The sequence below is a fragment of the Emys orbicularis genome, chromosome 8, assembly GCF_028017835.1.
Source record: "Emys orbicularis isolate rEmyOrb1 chromosome 8, rEmyOrb1.hap1, whole genome shotgun sequence".
In the NCBI taxonomy this organism is placed as follows: Eukaryota; Metazoa; Chordata; order Testudines; family Emydidae; genus Emys; species Emys orbicularis.
In genome coordinates this window covers 13482581-13499287 of record NC_088690.1, presented here as the reverse complement: position 1 = coordinate 13499287, position 16707 = coordinate 13482581, and the positions used below count along the sequence as shown (strand labels likewise).

Here is a 16707-nt window from a genome sequence, read left to right as displayed (position 1 = left end):
AGGGTTTATGGGCACGGCAGAGATGGGCACAAATAAGCAAAGCAGGCAGAGGCAGGTTTGGGAGGCTCTTTCTCAGTCTCGCTGCCCGCCCTCTTCAGGACAGGGTGGCATTAGTCTGGAAAACCCTCGTCCACTCCTCTTTCTATCTCCCCCTAGCAGCCTCCTTCCTCTCTCCTTGCCTTGCAGCCTCCTCCATCAGATCCCTGGCAACCCCCTCCATTACCCTCCTCCTCCACTCCTGGGAGCCTCCCTCCCACTCCCTCAGCCCCCCAGGTACCCTCTTGCCCTTCTCCCCCTCAGGCTCCTCAGGAGGCTGCATCCTCCCCCTCAGAGCCCCTCCCCCTCTCCCTGCCCCCGCAGCAGCCTTTTCAGGTTCCCATGGCAACCTCCTCCTCCCTCATACCCCGCCCCTGCCCGCCTCGCCTCCATTCATGCCCAAGAAGCCACGCCCCCTCCCCTGTCACGTGACCAGGGCCCCAGGCGTGTCCCCCACCCGGGCTTTCCCGGCCGCTTCCGGGTGGGTGCGGGGCTCCGCGGCGGCGGTCCTGAGGCGGAGGGGGAAGGCGGCCGTCAACATGGCGGCGCGCAGAGCGGGCAGCGCCTGAGCCCGGCTCCCGGCCCCTATCCCCCCGGCCCGGCCATGGAGAGCGAGGAGGAGCAGCACATGACCACGCTGCTGTGCATGGGCTTCTCGGACGCGGCCGCCATCCGCAGGGCCCTGCGCCTGGCCAAGAACGACATCAACGAGGCCGTGGCGCTGCTCACCAACGAGCGGCCCGGCCTGCACTACGGCGGCTACGAGCCCATGGACAGCGGGCAGGGCCAGCCGGGGCAGGGCGGACACGGCTCGCCGGCGGGCGGGCAGGGCTCCCGCGGAGGGGACGGAGACGGCGGCAGCGGCGGAGGCTTCGATCCACCTCCCGCTTACCATGAGGTGGTGGAGACCGAGGTGAGGCGCGGGGGGCTGCCTGGGACGGGGCCCCTCACAGCTGCCTTCGCTCCCGGGCGCTGAGAGGTGTCAGCCGGTGCCGGGCTGCACCTAACGGACCGGCCGGTGTCTCCTCATCCCCGGGTTAACGGGCTGATCCCGGCCCGGGAGGGTGGGATAGCGACCCTCTTAGCCCAGCCCGTCCTCTCTGCTCAGCTCCCACCGCTCGCCTGGCAACATGTTCGGCCACCTCCCACCCAGCCCCAGTGCAAAAAATACCTGGCAGGGGGCCCCAGCATCTTGGTTGTAAGGGTGCCGGTCTCTAACTCCACCCGACCTGGATGACTGGGCTACTGGGCCAAAGGCATCGGGGAGTTAGTAGGTTTCCACTGCTGCGTTGGGGCGGCTCCAAAACTCAGTGGGTGCACGGGTGAGTGCTGCTCTCGCTGCTGGCAGAGCACAAACTGATGGTGGCTTTAGCTTCTCCCACAATATGGATCCTGTTGTAGATTGCCCCCAAAATGGAGCGGCTCTATCCTTGGCATGTGGTAGCCAGTTTCAGCCATCATCAGCTCAATTAATTCAAGGTATCGCTGCCTCCCCCTCCCCCCCACACACTAAAAGCATACGATGGAATTTTTCTCCTGTTTGGTGACTGTGGAGAAAATATGCTGTATCGATTTATTTCAGTTTCTAGAAAGTGAAGTGCTTGCCATTGGCTCTAGGCATTTTAGGAACATAGTATTATCTGGCTTTGCCAGGATTTTTTTTTTTCTTTGCCTCATTGCATCAGCCAGGTGGCTCTACACTGTAATGTTCTTTTATTATTATTTTATTATTTGGTTAAAAGAGGAAAAAAAGAAAAAATACAGTGTGATTACCTTGATTTACTTCGCACAAATCAAAATAGAGTTGGGTTTGTTACTGGATGCTAGGTTAATACAGATAGAAGTAATGGAAATAAGAATAAATGATAACTTAAAAGATGGTGAACTGAAATAAAAATGCCTTAAAATATTTTTTTTCAAACTTTATAATTTAAACTTACCTGTATTTCAGAATAGCTTTTTGATAAAAGTACTGAAGAATATTGTCCCTTCACAACTTTGCCTCTTCCTACTGGTCTGCTTTTGTCTCTTCTCTCATCTCTCCACTGCTCTGTCAGTTATGTCAGCCTTATTGTCAACCCTTATGCCAGCTTCTCATGCAAACCTCTTCATGCCTCCTGTGCTGCTTCTCATGTGTGGGTGCCTTCTCTGACCTTGTGTAAAGCCATTACCCTTTCTTCCTTCAAATCTGAATTCAAAACTCACCTTTCCCATGATGCCTTTAAGAAATGAGGCAATTAATGTCTAGGTTGTTGAATATAGGGGGATGGCTGGTGCTTATCTGTATTTTTAAATGTTGCTGTGTGTGTGTATGTGTGTGTGTGTATATATACCCTACTTTACTGTACCCCTACTTTCACTGCATCACTTTACTTAGGCACATGAATAGTCCTATTGAACTCAATGGATTAAATCTTCAGCAGATGTGCTATGATGTACACCAGTGGAGGATCTAGCCTGATGGATTATCTTACATGCATAACGTTACTCATGTGGAGATGTCTGCAAGATCAGAACCATATATTGTTTGAATCAACAAAGTTACAATGGTTAAAACAAAAACTAGTTTTTAGTGTCTCTTGGAGAGGTTGGTGGGGGGCGGGTATCATGATCCCAATATGTGTAATCTGTTGTCAGTAAGCAGTTTATGACCAAGAGGAAGGGATATTTAACATTTTTAATTTCAAATAAACATGTATAGTTACACATGAGATAAGATGCTTTTTTCAATATATTTAAAGGGACACTGTCCATTTAAACATTACATTTTTTTTTAACCTATTCTTGTTACAAATGATATCTAAGATTATGATACTACCTCTGAAAGAATAGAGGGGGAAATTCCTTTGTATATTTGATGCTTTGTGTATAGTGAACTTCACTGTTTCCTTTTCATAGTAAAATATTTTCCTTTTAGTGGTAGTGTTACAGAAACTAGGGAAACAAAAACAAAATACAGAAAATATGACAAATTGCAGAGGGTTAGGAGCATTTGAGAGTACAATTTCAGCAATAGGATCCACACAGATGCAAGGGTTCTTCCACACTGACAGATCTGATTACAAGATTGAGAGCCTAATTTTTTGTAATGTGAAAGTCTTACTTACAGGAATAGTTTAGAGAACAAAATTAGATGTTTTTGTATTGCATTGTTACAGTTCTTCACTTATTCCAATTTTTCCTCTTTAAGGTATGAGGTATGACCTGCTATTCTATTTTGTGTTTATTTTTTTTAATTGTAATCTGGAGCATTCCTATGTATATACTTATATGAGGAGACTACTATAATAGATACCTTCTGAAGCAGAACTTCAAGATATACAATTGGTTAAAGAGACTCAGGCCACTGAGAAATGTTTGTTTGCAACATAAGATGCTCTTTCTCTTCCTAATGCTAGCTTACATTATTAAAAACTAATACATTTTAAAATCCAGTTTACATTTTAATTTAATTGTTTGTTTCTCATCATGGACAATGAAAATCTCAAGTTCTTAATGTTGCAGTGTTCAGGGAAATTGCTTGAGGGGGGCTGGTTATGTTCTATAAAAGCTTGTTTTTACAAAATTAAAATTTTGGCCAAATACATGTTGATCCTTTTTCTTGTTTCCTTATAGTAATTTTAGATGCCTCCTTTGTGCTTCAGATGAGTTGTTTCTGGGATAATTTTAATGAGATTTTAAATAAGGTCGTTCTCTTGAGTATCCATGAAACTTTCCAGAGAAAAATATTTCCACAGCATTTGGATATTCCTAGAAACACCTATCTATTATGTTTGTTGTGATTACTAGAGTTGCATGTTAAGCACTTGTATTCAGTTTTTGATAAATAAGGTGATGGAATTTAGAATAGTCATATAATTCACTTGCTGATTATGATGCATGCCATGATGACGGGTTATATTATTGCCGAATTCCCTACCCTGAGCTACCAAAAAAGTCTGTTCAACCATCATCAACTCCATTAATCTTGGAGATATATCAGGGGGAGCCTGCTTGCTTGCTGCTTTATTTGCCTGTGTGGGCATGGAGTCCATTAAATTTAAGGCTTTAAAAAATAAAATAAAATAAATTGACATCTTGGAGACCTTTCTGAACTCTTAATTCCCCTTATACTGTCCTGTTGTTTGAGGCCCCATGGGACTGGGGCTTTTGAGCCTGAGGCTTGCAAGAAGAGATAGTGTCTGTATCTTGGTGGCTCTGGGGTTGTGGGATCTCTTCTTTTTAGAACTTTATGGTAACATCTTAAGACCCCTTTAGAAATAAATGTTAAATCCTTTTTTTTAATTTATTTATTTCAGAAGGTGTTTTAGTATGGCATGTTTCTTATTTTTCAGACATCAAGGTTTATTCTCTTGAGTTACAAATTATAAACTTTGATTCAATGATTAAAATGCCTAAGCTGCTTGTAAATAGATGCTACGTACATTTAATAATAAAGTCAGCGATAATGTACACTGTAATTGCATAAATAATATACTTGTTAATATGTATTTACATTGCACATCTTAAGGATATGCAGTCTAAGGCTAGACAAAGCCAAAGGATGAGAATCTAAAAGGTGGAGTGTTCAGATAAAATCCCATGAAAACACAGGAAAGGAAGAATTTAATCAGGAAGGTAATATCTTGATCAGGAATACCGTGCAGTACATTAATAAGTGTTGTAATTAATAATATCTCTTGGGCCTTGCTCCCTGAAACTCACCCATTCACCACAAAGCTTAAACCAAGAGTCTATCTACCTGTGCGCACCTTCAGTGAATGGATTAAACATTTGTTATGTGGGGAGAAGAGCTAAGGAACTTTCTCATCCTTTGATCGTAGTAAGGATTGTGGCTGTTATATTGTTACCATCCTCCTCAAAATGGATCAAAATAAAAATTCTCCTGTGAAGGCAGAAACTGATCTTAAAGAGAGAATTTGGTGGTGAGGAAAATTTAGAGGGCTGGGAGCTCATTATATAACTTAAACCCTGCAGTATGACAGAGTAGTAACTTGCTGTGTGCTTCACTCATACTAGTTGCACTTGCTGATCTGCAATTTTATGTGTTAGTTTCATTTCCTAACTTTACAATTAAAAAGAATCCGGAATTCATGTTAGTTTTTCAGGTTTTTTAAATAGGAATATCCTTGGTGCTCACTCCCTAGTATCTGACAAGTTCACATACCTGAGATGTTACTGCATTTTTCAGCTGCCAATCTAATTAACAGTGATGGCAGGGAAACTGAAACTGTGATCCAGTGTCTGATTCTTGCTGTAGTCCTGAACCAGTGTCACTGCACACCAAGAGCCAGTAGTACAAAGTTTGATAGGCTTCATCGGGATAAAGGTGTGTACCTTCTATTTTTGTGAATCTGGTTGTTAGTTTTGACCTGTATCAGAGGTCTGCTGCTCTCTTCCCCCCCCCCCCCCCATCTTATCTTCTCCACTGACTGACACTTGTCTGGAGTGCTGAGCAGGGCAGAGCTGAGGCCCTTGCTCAATATCGACTTCAGGGGTACTGCAAAATGGGATCCTCCAGCTTGGGGAGTACTGAGCAGGCCTTGCAATTCTTGAGCCTGGCCAACCCTTGAGACGGGATAGCCAATATAAAGTTCTGAAATGTATGAGATATGAAAAGACAGCAAGTTTTCTGTTCAGCATTTACTTCTGGCATATAATGCTGTTGAAAAGTCAATGAACACAAATTATAGTAATAGTATTCAGCATACACTAGCGTATTTCTGCTGTTTCTGTTGAACTTCATGTTAGCATTTTTAGACTTGCCAGAAAGTATGCACAGTAGAGTAAATATGATATTGCCTCTCTCTCTCTCTCTCTCTCTGTTAAATCTATTTCTAGATTATCACTTCACAAGTGGCACACAGTGCAGGAGTGTTATGCTTTTTTTTATCTAGATGGTATGTTTCAATACAGTTCATGAATCTGTGGATGGAATTTATTGTTTACTACAAGATGTTTTTCTCTAGACAGAACTGTGGTGGTCTGGTGAATTACATTGTATCAGTGTGTTTGCCTTATAAAAGTTACCATTTTTTGTAATACAAAATGGTAGAGCTTCAGGCATGATACAGGTTACAGAACGGGTTTGTATTCCACATTTTTATTTGGAGTTCTGTTGCCTCTGTATAATTCCTACTGTAGGTGTAAATAGATTTATAAATGATTGAGTGCTTTACGTAGTGGTGACTGTGAAGGAAAGTGTGTCCATTATGCAGTCACTAATGTACGCAGAAACTTGGATGTTAGAATCTGTTACGTTGAGTGAGGGAGAATGTTGGCCAGAACAGAGGTTCGTTCACCTTTTTGCCTTTTGAAGATGACATGGCACTGGATAGGTGTTGAATGCTGGAAGATAACATGAAGGATACCAGATCAGCTGCCCCTCTCCTTCCCCCCAAGTACTGCAGTGTCAGCCTGGGAGGGGATCCCTAATCATGGTGTGAAAACTGAATGCCACATCAGCCCAGTGATTCTCAACCAGGGGTACGCATATCCCTGGGGGTACACAGAGGTCTTCCAGGGTTTACTCAACTCATTTAGATCAGTGTTTCTCAACCTAGGGTTTGCAGCCCCTAGGGAGGTCACGGGATGGGTTAGGGGATTGCAAGTGCAGGGCCGGCATTACGGGGTGGCAAGCAGGGCAATTGCCCAGGGCCCCAGGAAGCTAAGTTACGTGCTTCAGCCCTGCTGTGTGTGGGTCGAGCTTCAAACAAGGCTTACAAGTGAAAAACAGGCTGAAGTATCACACTGAAATGTAAGTACAATGTTTATATTTAAATTGATTTATTTTATAATTATATGGTAAAAATGAGAACAATTTTTCAGTATTAGTGTGCTATGACACCTTTGTATATTTGTCTGATTTTGTAAGCAAGTAGTTTTTAAGTGAGGTGAAACTTGGGGTACGTAAGACAAATCAGACTCCGAAAGGGGTACAGTAGTCTGGAAAGGTTGAGAACCACTGCACTAGCCCAGAAGTAAGGCTGCTAACACTAAGCCATCCTGACGCACTGAATATTTTGTATTCATGGACATATTTTGTATGTCATGGTTGAGAAAAAGGGAAAAATTATAAATTCCTCTTTGTATGTAGACTAAAACTTGAACTATACAGCAAGCTAGTTTATTTACTTAGTGAACTAACTTTTAACTAAATTTCATTGCAAATAGGTGAGGCCTATCGATTACAGTCAATCTTGTTGGCATCTTCATGCCCATCTCACCCAAGAAAAATAAAAATTGAATGTCAAAATTCAAAGAAATGCAAAAAAAAAAGTTTGATTATTTTTGCAACTCTTCTAAAACATAATAAAGTAGCACAGTAGAGTTTCAGTTGCCCCAAAAGGTCCTCCCTGTATAAGGCAAAACACCTTGGACCAGCTAAGTTGTACCTGCTTATACAAGTCTTGATTAGGCCCTGTTCGCATAACATAAATTGAATGCATATCAGATTTACTCCAACCAGCAGACAAATTGATTTGGAAAAAATATAGAATTCTGTACACCACATTCTTTAAACAACATGTTGGATTTTAAATTAAGCTGTTTTTACAAGAAGTATGAAGTGTTTACTCTTTTCATATATCTCTTGCTGGCCATAATAGAAGCTGTTGTACATGCTTGAAACAGGGTTGTGAATGAATGATGAAGATGAATGTCAATTTTTTAGCAAGTATCAAAGGGGTAGCCGTGTTAGTCTGGATCTGTAAAAAGCGACAGAGTCCTGTGGCACCTTATAGACTAACAGACGTGGGGCTCTAAGAGTATGTTGATTTGTTTATTTGTTGATTTTTTTTATTAGCAGTAAATCTACATACTTTCTCTTCAGAGAGTGGTATCAGAAAGCGAGCAAAATGTATACAGTACTTCTGTCGTGAGATTGACTTATACAGTAACTCCTCACTTAAGCTTATGCTCCCAATACTTCTGTTAGTCTCAAAGGTGCCACAGGATCCTCTGTTGCTTTTTACAGATTCAGACTAAAATATATATATATTAGAGCTACCCCTCTAATACCCCTCTAATACTTCTCACTTAAAGTCGTCTTGGTTAACATTGTTTTGTTGTTAGGTTGCTGATCAATTAGAGAACATGCTCGTTTAAAGTTGCGCAATGCTCCCTTATAACGTCGTTTGGCAGCCGCCTGCTTTGTCCACTGCTTGCAGGAAGAGCAGCCCGTTGGAACTAGCTGATGGGGGCTTGTAACCAGGGTGGACCGGCAGCCCCCCTATCAGCTCCCCGCTCCCCTAAGTTCCCTGTACGGCAGCCGCCCAGCAGGCTATCAATTGCCGGCAGTTCAGCTGTCCCACTGCCTTGTGCTGCTCCTACCCTCTGCCTTGGAGCTGCTCCCTGGAGCCTCCTGCTTGCTGTCTGTGTGTGTGTGTGTGTGTGGGGGGAATGTGGGGCTAATGTCAGGGTGTCCTTCTCCCCCCTGCTCCTGCACCCCGCTTACCCCATCTCCATAGAGTGTGGGGGGGACACAACAGGGCTCAGGACGGAGGGAGCTTCCTGGCAGCAGCTTCTGTCTCAACTTGCTGATCTACTTAAAAAGTGTACTTAGAGTGGGGTCAGCATACTTAAAGGGGCAATGCGCATCTCTTTCACACGTGTGTGTCTCTCTGTCTGCCATGCTGTCTCCTCTCCCTCCATTCGTGCTGTCTTGTAGAGTGTGAGGGTACATTAACAACAATGGGTTAACCCTTGAGGACTCAGCAGGTTGCTAGTTCATCATTTAGCAGTAAGGCATTCCCAGGGAAATATCCCACCCTCTGACTTCACCACCTCAATCAAGCTTCACAATCATCATTGCTGCGTACCAGTATTAAATTGTTTGTTTAAAACGTATAGTGTGTGTGTGTGTGTGTGTGTGTGTGTGTATATATATATATATATATGTCTTTTGTCTGGTGGAAAAAAATTCCCTGCAACCTAACCCCCCCCATTTACATTAGTTCTTATGGATTCGCTTAACATTGTTTTGCTTAGTCACATTTTTCAGGAACATAACTACAACGTTAAGTGAGGAGTTACTGTATATCTTTTTCACTTGGAGAGAAGGAAAGGAAGAAAGCAAGAAAACCCAAGAAGTCTGCTTGCCATAAATGCTTCCTTAAATTTGAGCATTCACTGAGCCATATAGGAAAAACTCGTCTCCCTTTATGGCCCAGTATTGAGTATCTAGTATGATAAAGCCTCCGCAGTGAAAAATCCCGTCATACTTAAAAGCAGAAGTGCAATATCTTTTTTCAGCGTGATTGGCTTTTGTTGAATATGCAGGATCCTACTAAACCAGCTTCCCTTTATCCCTACTAACATTGTAAAGTGAAATGTGTAGTTAGATTTTAAATGTTGTTTTACAGTGATATCTTGCCTGGGAGGGAAAGGCTCAAAATGGACCAGTCCCACCAGTGTGCAGAGACCAGATGCAGGAATTCTGTAGCTAGGAGCAGCAAGGGTCTTGGTAGGCAAGCCAGGAGAATACTGGAAGCATGACCAGAGAATCCACAAATTCTGTGAGATCCCATAAGAAACCATGACTGATATTAAACTCCTGGAATGTAGTAGCAACCATGCAGGTTATAATGGTTGTAGTATCTCCCTTTGGATATTCTCTTACTCTTTTAAATGGTTTCTAACAATCATTACTGTGACCTTCTTGTTAAAGTGTGACTAATAGATTGTATGCCTCCTAGCTATCCCTGACTCACTTTAAATATATCCTTTCTTCGTCAATTTGTGATGTATGAGTTTTGGTTCCACTTTCTACCATATTGCACAAGGATATGGTTGTACTATAGACTCATCCAAGATTGTTTTCAAAGGTAGTTTTATGTTCTAGGTGCAATTCCATCATTCTGCCAACATTCTTCCCATGTTCTACCTCATAGAAAAGAGGCTTTGTAAGGGAAATGGGCCAGTAACCTTTGTGAACAGTGTGCTTGCAGCAGTTTTTCACTAGCTATACTGCATGCATCTCAAAACTGAGTTGCAATTATGAGGTGCGAGTCGTTTCTGTATTTAACGGTAATGTGACTCGGGACGTGTGGATTCTGTTCCTGGCTCTGCCACAGATTTACTGTATGACTTTGGGCATAGTTCTCTGCGCTTTGGTTTCCCTCTGTCAAATGAAAATAACAATACTTGTCCACCACATAAGTGTACTGTGAGCATTAAGGCTTTTAAAGTCCTTTGACATCCTTGCATAGAGGGAGTTAATAGGTTTGCAAAGAATAATTCTTTTGTCATGTGTTTCAAATGTGTTAAATTTAACCCCATGATCTTGCTGTGCATTTCAGACAGTCCTGTTTATTGCACATATTGATTTTGAGCTATACAACATGAAGATCTTTGCATGGTATTCTGGAAGTTTTTACAATGTGTTTTACATAAGAATTGGCCTTGTAAAATAATTAAGCAATCAAATAAAGCATTGTGGTGGATGCTGTCATTAAAATCCTGTCTAGCTGCCATGTGGCTATCAAGTGGCATTAGAATTTTAACACCCTTGCATTTCTAAAGACTACTGAGGAAGCTAGAGGACATCTTTCTCGGCTTTGCCTATTTAAATTTTTCAACGCTTTTTTTAAAGTAACTTGACATATCTTTCACTATTTATGTATCTTGATGGGCCAAGAGTAGAGACAGATACCAAGAAACTACTTGAAGAGGGGAGTACTGGATGACAATTTGACTCATAGTTGCGAATACTAAATTCATGCTTGGCATGTAATCTGCAGTGTATTGAAGTAGTTACCTCATAAAAATTAATGCTTTTAAATTACTAGGTTGACTGACTCAGGACACATGTTATAGAGGTGATGTTTGTAGTCAGTGCAGATGAGGTCGACTTGCCTTGTATACAGGCAGCTTCTCAGCTGGGCAGGAAGTCTTTGATATAACGTTCTCTAGCTGCATTTTCTGGTCATCTTCCCAGTCTAAAGCACTATTCTGTGGCAGCTGTTTAATAAGGAAGTGAAATACTGAAGGAAAATGGGGATAAAAACAAATTGCCAGTGTTAGAAGTTAATTCCAGCAGATCATTAGGAATGCTTTTGGATTAACAAACAGTAGCTCTTTGTAAGAAGAGGGCTGGGAGGGCAAAGGAAGTGCTTATTTCTTTGTAACCCTTATTTTCAGAAGCACTTGGGTATGTTACATTTGCAATAGGAATAGTTTTCAATATGTATATTTCTGCCACACTCTGAGCCAAATTCAGAGGAGTCCGGGGTAGTCTGAATTTACCTTGCTTCTTCAGCTCCTCCACTTGTCTTATTTACACAAATGCAGACTCCCTTTCTACTTGCACATGCTTCACTAATGTGAAGTTTACACCTCCTTACTCATTGTCTCTATATGTGGCCTTTGGAATTTAAGGGAGCCTAGCATGGTGTAGTTCCCAGGCCGTGGGAGTAGAAGGTAAGGAGTGTTGTGGGTGGGGAAAAGAGCAGCTAACAGAAGTGTGTAAGAAGATGAGTTAGAGAGCCACCCCCTACTTAAATTTACATTTATCATAGCTCCTTGCTGTGTAAGTTTTGCCATTAGACTCCTTTTACACTCCTACATTAGTAAGTGGGTGTAAGCAGGACTAATATCTGAATTAAGCTCCATGTATGGAGGCTTAGAACTGACATGATATATTCTTGTTCTCTTCATAGCAAGCAGAATTATGCACTTGCTGATTTTCATAAGCAAGATGGCCTAGTGGCTAGTGCTACATACTAAGATTTAAGAGAAATGTCAATTTTGTTTTCCTTACTGATTTATTGTGATCACCCTAATTTAATACTTGGTTTAGAATCCTAAAAATCTTTCCCTACTGACTTATTTTGTCATTGGGCAAACATTTTTATATCTCTAGTCATCTTGCAGCACTGTGATGTCAATACCTAGTGTCCTGGCAGAAGCAAATAATACTACTGATTTTGCTTTTTTAAGTCTGGAAATCTGTCATTCATTAAGGCACAATATTTAATTCCTACTAAAGATTGTTAGTTGGAGTTCTGGCAAGCAGTATGTTTGTGTATGATCACTCCAAAATGTTTATAATTATTTACTCCTCAGCATCAGCGCAATGACTAGACCAGGGGTCGGCAACCTTTCAGAAGTGGTGTGCCGAGTCTTCATTTATTCACTCTAATTTAAGGTTTCGCGTGCCAGTAATACATTTTAATGTTTTTAGAAGGTCTCTTTCTCTAAGTCTATAATATATAACTAAACTATTGTTGTATGTAAAGTAAATAAGGTTTTTAAAATGTTTAAGAAGCTTCATTTAAAATTAAATTAAAATGCAGAGCCCCCTGGACCAGTGGCCAGGACCTGGGCAGTGTGAGTGCCACTGAAAATCAGCTCGCGTGCCGCCTTCGGCACACGTGCCATAGGTTGCCTACCCCTGGACTAGACTATAGAATTGCAGCTATGAATGTGGAATATACCTGTGCACAAATCTGTTTAAAATATTTATTGTCATAGTATTTAAAACATTTTCACCTTCAGATTTGTTTTTACATGTACATGGCATATACATAGCCACAGAAGAAGCTTACAGTATCAATGGCATTCCTTGTGATGGCTTTATTTCCCCCTTTCCTAGACTAATGCTAGTTACCTAACTTTAAAAATGAGGCCAAAAAATGTTTGCAATAGGTGCTATTGCACCTCCTGATCTGTCATGGTTTCCAGACCGTATGATGGTTACACTAAAGCAGTGGTTCTCAACCTGTTTACCATTGTGGGCTGCATAAGCAGCTCTCTGTGTTGTTTGGGCCATATCCACACAATATATATACTACCTGTATGGACCTGAGGATGTCACAGGGGCTGCAGGTGTATGCTGATTGGGCTGCAGGTTGAGAACTACTGTACTAAAGGGATCAATATTGCCCTTCCTTAAGCCACATGTCCCCCAGAAAGTCAAATGTGTGCAAACCATAGGCTTAGGATCCCATTGTTTGTTTTCAGCTATAGCCCTACTAATATTTGGGCACTGTGCTGGACTCTTTGAACATCTAGTCAGCTGGGCTGGGGAACACTGAATGTTAACGTCGCACCATTACCCTGGAAACCAGGAATTGCAGTTCCAGCAGTACTCTTATAAAATTTTAATTAAATAAGTTTAATTTCTAGACTGGCTTTGGGCTAAGAGGATTTCTTCTTGGAAGTGTGGATAGCATTCCTGTATCCAATCTTATACAGTACACTGGTTTTGTTTTTGTAGCTTGCAGTTTTGAGTGAAGGAAATAGGTTCATCTTTTTAGATTTTCCATCGGGCCTCATTATTAATAGTTATTAGGCATTGTAACAAAGAAGGTTAAGCCCACTGATAGATCCATGGTAACATTACTGTTAGTCTAAAGTAGGCTCAGCGCCTACATCTTGCTCTGTGTGTGTACACTGAGTTAGAGGTTTGATGGGAGCATATTTAAATTCACCTGTAAAAAGAATCCCAGTTAGCTTCAGCTAGGTGGAGCTAACCCTAAGACTTATCTCTTGTGAACTGAAAAGCAATCCTCCCATACAAGTGCTACTAAATGTGAATTGCTTCCCATACTATGCTGCAAGCTACATTTACATTTGTGTGAAATAGCACAAATTTGAGCTAAAGGAGTTGACTTTCTGTAGAAATTAGGTAAATCATCCAAATGCTTAAGCAGTCTAGGACTTTTTTGGTATCACTTTGGTAGCAGAACAGCAATAAAGTAGAACCTTCCTGAGTTTGCTAATCAGTGCACTTCATAATTTTCACACATGAAGCAGTCTCCCTCCTTTACCAAGATTTAATAGCCAAGTGCTGTAGTGACTTCTGTCTTGCTAAAACTTAATTATTCTAACCATATATATGCAGAACACTTATCTAAATATTATGAAGTATTATCAATAATTAAAGGTAGACTGCACTCTCAAAATAAATGAACACCGCATTTATAGTACATTTTGCCATGTACCATACTTACTAACTGGTAAAATTCTGTAAATCACAATGGGTCTCTGTCACTGACTCTCACTAATGAAGTTCTGCAAAGTTTAGTTTTGATTCTCTTAAGATTAGAAATGGACGCCAAGTTTGCTGTGAGCAGTATGGATTAGGTGAATTTAGGGTAATGTTGGGAGTCAAAAATCTTTGGTTCTGTTCCCAGATCGGCCACTTGTGTGACTTTGGGGAAATCACTTAACCGCTGTGCTGATGTTCACCAGTTTATAAAATGAATAGAAGACTAACATTACATCTCACTTTATAAGGTAGACCAAATGTTTTGAGATATTTGGTTGAAATCACTGTATAACATGCAAAGAAGTGACTCTGGGTGGTTGATTTAAAAAAAAAAAAAAATCAGCTTTCACCAGCTGCCATAATAGATCCTAGACACAGAGTCCATCTTCCTTTTTAAAGATGGATTTGTAAAGCTTTTTTAAAAAATTGAGATCCCAGACAGACTGCAGAACATACATGCTGTCTTAAATATGAAAATTCCTCTGGACAGCTTACTAGAAGAGGAACTGGAACTGTCATGTCTCAATTTCAGGATTCATTTCTCTCTCCTAGGTTGAGAGACCTCAAACATTACAGATCAGAGAGCAGAGATAAATGCTCCCTGTTTTTATGAGTATCTGATGTAGTGCTTTCATCCTGCTTTCATCTCAGCATCTTGAAGCATTTTGCAAATACTCATGAATCATGCCTCAACACACTTAGGTAGAGAAGTACCATTGCCATTGTATAGCTGAGGAAACTGAAGCACCAGGAAGCTGTGACTTAGCCATTGTCACTGAGCCATGCCTATGGAAGAGCTGGAAGCAGGTTCCATATTTCTTGGCTCCTCATCCTGTGCTGCTTAAGCACTAGGACTGTTATTCCAAACATGTTACTTACTGATCTTCAGTGTGAGTTGTGTTTACATATAGGCACCGATTGAAATCACTGGAGAAGTCTCTGAAACAACAAATTGAGGCACTTAGATCTGTGTTCTTGGCTGTGAGACATTCCCTTCATATTGTAAAAACTACAGATTTATTAGCGGGGACTAGTGAGACTTTTAGATTGACCTCTAGTATTCATCCCAGATCCTGAAAGGTTCTGGCCCCCCATTGCTTATTGAAAGAAATATGACTCCATATCTGTTTCTATTTTATGAACTTCATTAAAAGTCTTAAAGTAAAATTAAGAAAACATCACCAGAATTAAGTTGCTATTAATACTAAATTACACCAAGAATAAAATACTTTAACTGTTAAGATTTGATTTAATTTAAATCTTAGTATTGGATAACTGTTAAATTATCCATTTAATGCCAAAAATATTTAATACTTTTAAATTCTAAGAGGGAGTTGAGGAAGGTGGCTGTCTGTTTGATTATAAATCATAACTAGAGAATTTTGCCAAAGTCAATTAAATCTGCAATTGGCCTCAGTAAATAGTGTAATACTGAAACATGCATGCATAGTGCATTTCTGCAGGATATCTGGCTCTCGCATCTGCTATTAAACCCTCATTTTCAAGAGCACTACACTAATTCTTTTTTTTAAAGTTGAATAATAAACCATTTGAATTGGTATCCACGGATGATATTAACAAGAAGCAGTCATGCATTTCTAGGGGAGTTACTACCCATATCAGGTTTGATATCTTCTTGTGGCAGGGTTTTAGCAGAAGAAAAACTCAGCTATATTTTCTCCAGTCAAAGGAGCATGACAAGGGATGCTTTCCCTTTCCCAAAATGATGGCTTAAGTTATTAAGTCAACCTTCTAACCACCGATCATCACCATTTCCTTGTATAAATGGCATTCCTTTCCCTATACTTTAGTGCAGGTAAGTGGCTGACCCCCTCAGAAATACAGCAGATTGTTGGTGGAATTGTATTTAACATCTCCTCTCTCATTTCCTCAGTGGTACTGACTTAAGTGATCACCTTCTGTTGTACAGTTTTTAATCTCTTAGGGGAAGGAAGCATAAACGGTCAGTACTGCTGAAAGATAATAGTGACACACACAATGGACAGCTGAAGTCCTTTAACATGTTCAATGTCGGTAGTAGCAGTTGAGCATCCATGCCAGTTTAAGAATAAGGACTGGTCTACACCTGAAACTTAGGTCGACCTAGCTAAATCGCTCAGGGGTGTGAAAAATTCACCCCCCTCCCCGAGTGACATAGTTATGCTGACCTAAGCCCCAAAATAGACGCTTCTAGATCGACAGAAGAATTTTTCCATTGACGTAGATACCACCTCTTGGGAGAGTGGATTTACTACAGCGACGGAAAAACCCCTTTCATTGCTGTAGCAAGTGTCTGGAGTTATGCTGCTGTAGTGTAGACGTACCGTTAGCCTTTCCTAAAACTGCCAACAAGATGCAAACTTATGCCAGTAGTGGATTTATTTTTTTAAAAAACAATGATGCTTATCCACTAAGAAATGGACTGAGTCCACAACTCACTTCACATAAACCAGTCACTAAAAGGTTGTTTTCAGTCACTACAAGCCTGAGTAGGAGTCAGATTGGTGACCTAGGTGTCAGTGGCACATGAGTGCAGAACCTATCTGAGTTATTTTTCTTTTTTACTGGACTAATAATTATCCTATCTTGTACTAGAAAAAGATGACTCGTTTTAATAAATGTACAATCTTTTTTCTGGTCTACATGAAATGAGTTGTGATTTCAGTCCCTTTCCTAGTAGA

General features: G+C 41.0%; 1 protein-coding gene across 1 annotated transcript in view; it reads left to right on the top strand.

Moving 5' to 3' along the window:
- The first annotated feature begins 640 nt into the window (after nucleotides 1–640).
- Nucleotides 641–16707, top strand: part of USP24 (ubiquitin specific peptidase 24) — a 105508-nt gene continuing 89441 nt past the window's right edge. The window contains exon 1 of the mRNA XM_065409056.1: nucleotides 641–949. Within this exon, the coding sequence (XP_065265128.1) occupies nucleotides 641–949 (309 nt within the window). The remainder of the gene's footprint in view (nucleotides 950–16707) is intronic.